This window comes from Seriola lalandi, unplaced genomic scaffold, assembly GCF_002814215.2.
Source record: "Seriola lalandi dorsalis isolate HSWRI2012SDOR001 ecotype SW California unplaced genomic scaffold, Sedor1 jcf7180002054414, whole genome shotgun sequence".
Classification (NCBI taxonomy): domain Eukaryota; kingdom Metazoa; phylum Chordata; class Actinopteri; order Carangiformes; family Carangidae; genus Seriola; species Seriola lalandi.
The window spans coordinates 128,949-136,665 of NW_019524967.1; the positions used below are offsets into that span (position 1 = coordinate 128,949).

General features: G+C 41.7%; 2 protein-coding genes across 2 annotated transcripts in view; one reads left to right on the forward strand and one right to left on the reverse strand.

Moving 5' to 3' along the window:
• ehmt2 (euchromatic histone-lysine N-methyltransferase 2) overlaps window positions 1–2,814 on the reverse strand; it is a 12,206-nt gene extending 9,392 nt beyond the window's left edge. The window contains exons 1-4 of the mRNA XM_087175098.1: window positions 2,783–2,814; window positions 951–1,020; window positions 624–785; window positions 100–345 (exon numbers count right to left, since the gene is read on the reverse strand). Coding sequence (XP_087031224.1) covers window positions 100–345; window positions 624–785; window positions 951–1,020; window positions 2,783–2,809 — 505 coding nt within the window. The 5' untranslated portion in view covers window positions 2,810–2,814. The remainder of the gene's footprint in view (window positions 1–99; window positions 346–623; window positions 786–950; window positions 1,021–2,782) is intronic.
• Window positions 2,815–2,917: 103 nt separating this feature from the next.
• LOC111657818 (uncharacterized) lies at window positions 2,918–7,711 on the forward strand. Its single transcript, XM_023410142.2, has 5 exons — window positions 2,918–3,207; window positions 4,766–4,971; window positions 5,093–5,287; window positions 5,703–5,909; window positions 6,381–7,711. Exons 2-5 carry the CDS (start codon window positions 4,771–4,773, stop codon window positions 7,488–7,490), a joined length of 1,713 nt encoding a protein of 570 aa, XP_023265910.1. The 5' UTR covers window positions 2,918–3,207; window positions 4,766–4,770; the 3' UTR covers window positions 7,491–7,711.
• Window positions 7,712–7,717: the final 6 nt, after the last annotated feature.

Genomic DNA, 7,717 nt, shown 5'->3' on the forward strand with positions numbered 1-7,717 from the left:
GATGCCAAATGTTGGAATAAAATCAAGACAAAAAGTTACATATTTGACTCCACTCAATTCAAATGAAAATGCTAGCTCCTTGCTAGAGATGAAATAGGCTCACCTGTCCTGGTGGAGGCCTGTTCATGGTCTTGCGGGCTCGGTGGATCTTTGGTGGAGCAGGGGAGATAGAGGGAGATGAGGAAGCTGTGGCAGAGGAGCAGGAAGGAGCAGGTGGCAGGGTGGATTTACTGCTGCCGGGTCCAGAAACGCTCATCTTTGCTCGGCCGGGGGACACGGTTGACGTAGAAGGAGAGGAGGACAACGAAGAGGAGGATGTTGATGGAATGGACTTTGCTGCGTGGCCTGTGATAGGGACATAAAACCACTTACTGAGTACTGTTTTAAAAATCCTTGTAACTGCTGAAAGGTAGCTATCCACTGAAAAATTTTATTTTATACTATCATATTGCTATAATAATATCTTACTTAATATATTTCTTACTGTTGAATTTATGCTTCAGGATCAAAACAGTTTCTTCATCTTATTGTAAAATCTGAGACAGATAAAATCAGGTAACTCAAACAGAAGGAGCCACCATTTCAGCAACACTGAATGAAAGCAGGCTGGATCCAAGTCTCACCTGGAGCAGGTTTGTTTGGGGATGAGGCAGGTGACGATTTCTCGCCCTCTTCTCCAGCTCTGGATGCTTCCTTACCAGGCTGCTGAGGTGACAACATCGATGGGATACCACCCATGGGCTCGGTCTTCTTGGCAACAGCAGTTGTGGCGGGGGCTGCATTATCTGAGAAACATTCAGAGCCCATGACTTCAGAAAACTACCACAGCCATGGAGTGAAAATCAAAACAGCAATATAATTCTGTTGGTCTGTTTACCTGAAATGCACAGATTTCAAACATTAGTACAAACCCCTCATGTATCATCTGCAGAGATGAGATGTATATGTACCTTCCTTGACTTGACTTGGTCCAGCTAACGGCTCTGCGGGTGTTTCTGAGTCATTTTCTTCAGGGGGCTCCTGATAGAGAAACAACAGGAAAATAAGTCAGAAAATGTGTATCCATCATTTTTTAAAGCAACTGATATTCAGGAATACAGACCAGTAAAGGAATTTATTCACTGCAATTCAAGCAGCAACAAGAACGTGAAATAATTTAGCTTTTGTTGGAGTTGTGTAATAATTTACGCACAGTAACACTCAAACTTCAGAACTATGGTCTACTTTGTTTTTGACAATGAATTAGAAGAAATTATTAGCTATACTTGGACTGCAACAAATCTACTGCACTTCTGATATCATTTAGTTTCTTTTTCACTGGCTTTTCAAGTAGCTAAGCTTCATTTTATAAAAATTAACAGGATTACATTGATAACTACCATGTAATTAAGACAGATAACTCTTGATGTGGTCCTTTTTTTAATCTCACACCACAGCTATTCATTGGTTCTACAACACAGCCATTTGGTTATCCATTAATGTACTAATAATTATTTTTGCTCTATATGCTAGTCAAGACATGTTTCCTAGGAAACACACAAAGTTTATGCCACAGGTGGAAGGCAGCTAAGTACATTTACTCAAGCACAGCGCTTATGTGCAATTTTGAAATACTTCTCCTTTACTTTTATTTCCATTTAATGTTACATTAATCATCTAAAACATACTCCTTTCACACTTCATTTGTTTTATAGCTGTAGTTACTAGTTAAATGTATATGTATTAATGTAGAAATATGTAGAAAAAACTATGTCATAAAATACAACACATTGTTAAAGATCATAATGTCATATATTAATGAATCCGTCACAGGGACAAAAGGAGTCATTTTACTTTGAAATTTGTTTGGTATTTCATGCAGGACCTTTACTTATAATTGAGTATTCTTACCTTTGGCAATTATACTTAAGTAAAGGATCTAAATACTTCTTACATCACTGGATAATACTTACTTACTGGTTCAGGTTTTGGTTGTGTCATCACAGGTGAATGTCCCTGAACTAAACATGATGTTTGTTTTTCCAGTGTAAATCAGGATGAATGACAAAATACTTGAGATGTAATTAACTGTGTGGAGATACATGAGATGCAATGTGGTAATTGGTTCCATCTAAATCCAATCACCAGAGACACACAAAAAAAAAATAACGAAATAACATAACAATAGCAGCTGTTCATGTGTTTGCAACCGCTCAAGTCCTGTGTTTAATTTCCACCTACTGCAAAATAAACCTTTCAACCAATGACTGATGTTCTCTGTTGACACGACTTTACCGCCATCAGTCAATCAACTCATTCATTCCTTTCACAAAAACCAAAGCAGTGTGCTTCAGCCAACAATAGTCGGCAAACTAGAAAGGAATATGAGGCTAAATTTCACTCACTGGCTACTTACAAATCCTCCCATTTCGCTTCTGTAGATTGACTTTTTTGGCTGCGGATTTGCTTTGAAAAAGGTCCATGCAGAAAAATCTTAAACGCGGGTTTAATACAACAACAGACGTCAAATATGCAATGGTCAAACAGTCAAAGAATCAAGAAAATAAGTAAAAATTCAAAAACATTAAAGCAATCCTCAAAACTGTTACAGGCTAATGATGCTAGCAGTGCAGCACAGCTTGCAACAAAGAGCTCTTACAACCGACAAATTAAGGTATTTTGGGATGTGGCATACTGCAGCTTTACTGACATGGTTCGGCTGTGTAGGCTATTGCGTTTAAAGGCGTTTGAACAAAGTTAAATTTCATTAACGTATCATTTTGTATTGCAGTGGGGTTCCTACCTTTGTCGTTGTCTCAGATGCCGACATGTTTCCCAAACTAGCGTCGACGTAAATAACGTACTATGTCACGGGTCAAGCCCCGCCCCCCAATGTCAGTTGATTCTGAACGCCGCTGATCAGGAGTCAGCGTGCGTACACTGGTTTTATTACTATCCACGAGGAGAGGCTTCCCACGAAAACCGATTCAAAGTCAGTTTAGAGGCGGAAAAGGTCCGATGGTTTGTAGCTATTGTCACGGGATGCGCTTCCTCCAAAAAGGCCAAAAAGTAAACAGATATCGGGGTGGAAGCTAGTGGCAGCAGGGATGAGAAAATACTGCCGGTCAAATATCGCCACTTCAGTCAACGTTTGTCCTGTTGAAATAAAACCTTGATTTTGTTTTTTAAAGAGAGCTCACAAGACATTCAACAAAGGGAACGGGGAAGGTTAGTGACGGCAAAGTTTAACGGGAGCTTTTGTTTGTTTATATCAATGGTTATCAGCAAGCTAACCAGTAGCTAACGTTAGCTAACGATCAGACAAGTGGGTTAGCTAGGCCACAAGGAAAAGAGGAAAACAACTGTATCATAATCGATTTAAAGCTCTTATGGGAATCACATCAGTCAACAAATTAGCCTCAATTTGATTATGGACTTGTATATAGATATTAGACACTTGTTCTGAAACAGATGCATTGTTAGTCTCTCTTCGTAGCTACTGTCACACAGGCACGTTAGCTAACTTTTCAACGTCCCTCAAATCAAAACGGGCGATTTATCGATAAAATATCTATACAGTGACGTGAGGGTAGATGCCATCCGATATACCGGATTACATTAAACACGTAACTAGTTAGGAACACACTTTAAATATATCCTTTTTCTTACACGTGCCAAACTAGTGATACAATCTCCTGAACATACTTTAAACCTGAATTTAAAAGAATAATAGCTTGTACTTGAGGTTTATCCAACATGTCAACATTGCTAATGATTTTTGTCACAGGCCATATCACTCACTCATAGCATACAGTCATGATAGTAGATCACCAGTATTCACACCTAAATCAACACCATTATGAATCTTGAGGTATTGATTGAAATATTCTGTGGTTTTTGTTTTTTGTCAGTTTTGATCAACTCAGTCTTGATCCACACATCATGTTAGCCAGCTCGATGATTTAACAGTATTTTAGATATCTTTCGCTGGACTGTTCTGTCTAGAAAGTGTCAGAAAATAGTGAGAAATGTCAATCACAATTTCATAGAGCCCAAAGCTGCATCTTTAAATTCCCTCAAATACGTGATCAACAGCGCACAACCAAAAGATGTTCAGTTCACCATCACATATAACAAAGCAAAGCAGCAAATCCTCACATTTGAGAAGAGGAAATGATTGATTACCAAATGGTTTCTTATTAATTTACATATGAATCCACTAATTATTTCACCTCTATGTTTCAGTCAGTCTTTTAAGACATGAATATTTACCATATTTAGATAATTTTTTTACAAGCAGCTACCAAACAAGAGAAAATAATGCCTTTATTTGACCTAGTTACACTAATACTACCTTTGCATCTTGAGCACTGACTGTTTGTGGTTTTTGTAGTTGCAAAACTGTTTGACATGTGCAGCTAGAGCAACTGCTTAGTAATGAATTTTGTTACCTCAAGATATAAGTATGAAAACTGACCCTCTTAACAGCTTGATTTCATATAGGAACAAAGATGAGCTTGCAATCATGCTGTATGCATGCAATGTAATGTGAAACAGTGTCTGACTGCATTACAAGTTCTGCTAGTCCAATCTTAGGTCTCAGGCGACGGTGTGTATGAAATCAGGCAGCCACGATGTATCCACTGTTTATTTGACCTGTATTTATTTGCATCAGCCATTTTGTCCATGTATTGATTGTCTAAAGATCATCCAATTTAGTTATTTGCCATCAATACTTGATTTTTGTAATTTGTAGACAATAACAAAAATTCTGATTTCTACTCAGGCAAGATGGAGATGCTGTGTTTCCGGTTACCGGGTCACGGGGACACGACCCTGAAGCACATGAATTCTCTGAGGTCCCGTCAGCATTTCTGTGACATCACCATAGTGGCCAACAACCAGACATTCAGGGGGCATAAGGTTGTACTTGCTGCCTGCTCGCCCTTCTTGAGGGACCAGTTCCTCCTCAACCCATCCGCCAAGCTTCAGGTTGGCCGAAGTCAACGCGCACCCTTTCACACTGTCAAAGCTGTCATTGTGTCTCTCTTCAGCTCTTAACTCTGAGTACAAACAGTGCTTCTCCGTGTTTTTGTTTCACATTTTTATCCAGGTGTCAATGCTGTATAGCTCCACAGTGGTGTGTGACCTGCTCCAGTCTTGTTACACTGGTGTGCTGCAGTTTAACCCAGAGGACATCGTCAACTACCTGACCGCTGCCAGCTACCTGCAGATGGAGCATATTGTAGAGCGCTGCCGAGGAGCTCTGAAGAAGTATGTCCAGCTAAAGAACCCCAGTCCACTGAAGGTCAGTAACCCAAATAAATCAACGGTTTTAGTCTTTCTAGTTGACACATACAATATGTTGTGCAGTGCTGGGAAATAATATTCACACCGGCTTGTTTCTCTGGATTTTTCCAGATTTAATTTGGTATAATTTATTTAGGCTCAATCTGAAAAGATGAAAATGAAAGTCAAGTTTGAATCCCTTATTTTTCCTGTAGCTTGTAAATTAATATAGTCTTTGTGTAAAAAAAAATGTGACAAATGTGTGTTTGTTCCAGTTTTATTCCAGCTTTACGTAAGTGCTTACTGGCCCTCTCATACCTCTTTTTTCTTTCTACATTTTATAATATACAGTATTACATTTTCATCGATTTCGATTTCATAACTTTCAGTTATACAGCTCAGTCTTTGTCCTTGTTTCCCTTTTCTTCCTCTAGATGACTGCAGAGGAAGGTCAGTCTCAACCGGTGATCGTCAGTGGCAGCATTCATTCTGTTGCATCTCCTCCCCCCAGCCGACCCTCCCCTGTGGATCCACACAGTCCTGTAGTACGACCGGTGGAGGAGAACAACGGCGATGTGTCTGCTCAGGGCAGCAGTCAACACCACGATGACAGTCCCATGCTGGATGAGCCATGCATTAAGGTTTGTGTGTGTGAAAGATAAACCAGAGACCAGGGCACTTTTTTACACCTATACAATGTCAGATCATTTGCAGTGTTTATGACACACACTGATTAATTTAATAGAGATAATTTGGTTGGCACTTTCTCTCACCATTCAGGCTCACAGAGGTGAATATTTAGTACTCAAAAAATTAATGTTGTAGTATTCCTTTAGGCACCTTTTGACTAATCACTTGTGTTAATTGCCACATTAGCCTGAGTCTACCTGTCTGTCCTCATTTTTAGTTTTTAGTAGAGTTAAACAAATTCACAACTGTTGCCTGAATAATATCTGGCAACACACAGGCAAAAAAGGGTACTGTCTTCCTCCTCCTGTCCCTGCAGCCCCTGTATACCCAGTTATAAATGGTCCCCGTACATGGTCAATTGAAGTGTAATAAATGGTGGGCTCTTTAGTTGATAGCTGACTCAGTCTTCAACTCTGTTATAGGTTAATGGATCAGATGAGGAAGAAACCAGACAGGAGGACTACGATGTGTTCAGAGTGTACATTTCCGAAGAGGAGCAGATGAACAGAGACAGGGAGGAGGAGAAAGGCGCTCCCTCTGATGCACCTCCAGATGCTTCTTACCCAGAGACAGAAGGTGTCGTGATCAGAGGAGAAGGCAGTGAATTTGACTTGAATCAAACAGAAGATCTCAGCACTGGAGGACTTTCAGTGGAGGGGCTCCGCGCTTTCAGAAGGCTGTCTGAGCATAAAATTGGCCGGGGCAGAGGGAGAGGCAGGGGGAGGGGTTTCAAAAGGAGAAGGTGGGTGTCATCTCAGGAGAAAAGATCCTCAGGCTTGGCTCACCACCCGGATTTGTGGTACCTAACAACCGCTGGATTGGGTGGGGGTATCGGGTTGGACTACAGCCAAGAAGGGTTGAAGACAGGAAGTTACGTGTCACTCGAACTCCCGGGGTTAGACTTCAGCATGGGTGAAGCTCAGGGAGAAAAGGGTTCGCCAATGGCAGCCAACAGTTTGAACCAGTATTCCCTGGAGGAATCTAGTTGTGGTGCCGGCGAGGGGAGTTCAGGGATGGCAACTGTTGGAACAAATGAGGGAGGGGACGAATCCGTCGCAGTTGTCGGGTCCACTTCAAGCGTAGCAGGACCTGTAATCTGTGAGCACTGCGGCATGACTTTCCCCTCAGCCCACTCGCTAGCTGTCCACTCCCGCTCCACTCACTTACTGTACGCCTGCCCCTGCTGTGGCAAACACTTCCACCACTCCGCCAACCTCACCCGACACATGGCCGTGCACCGGGGCGCCGGCAAAACCCACCAGTGCCCCCTGTGCTATAAGACTTTTACTCAAAAATCCACACTGATAGACCACATGAACCTCCACAGTGGCGAGCGCCCGCACCACTGCGCCTACTGCCATGCCCGCTTTGCCCACAAGCCCGCCTTACGACGCCACCTGAAGGAGCAACACGGGAAAACCACGGGGCAGAACTCCCTGCATGAGCAGGAGGAGATTGAGAGAGCGAGAGGAGCTGCTGGAAGGATAAGAGAGGAAGAACAGGAATGTTTGGTTACTGAACAAGTGTCATAGGCCAAAGACCGCAAAGTGTCTAAACTAAAGCTGCTCAGGCTCGACAGCGAATTTCGGAAAGTGCTGTAGAGTGAGGAGATCATTCTGTGGGAATGATCTCCTCACTCACTGTTGAAAACTGACTATGAGGCCTTTTAAAAAATCTCAGACTGTGAAAATAAAAGCCCTGTCACATGAAATATTTTTCAAAGTTGCATAAGAATATGCATACTAAGTGATGGATATAT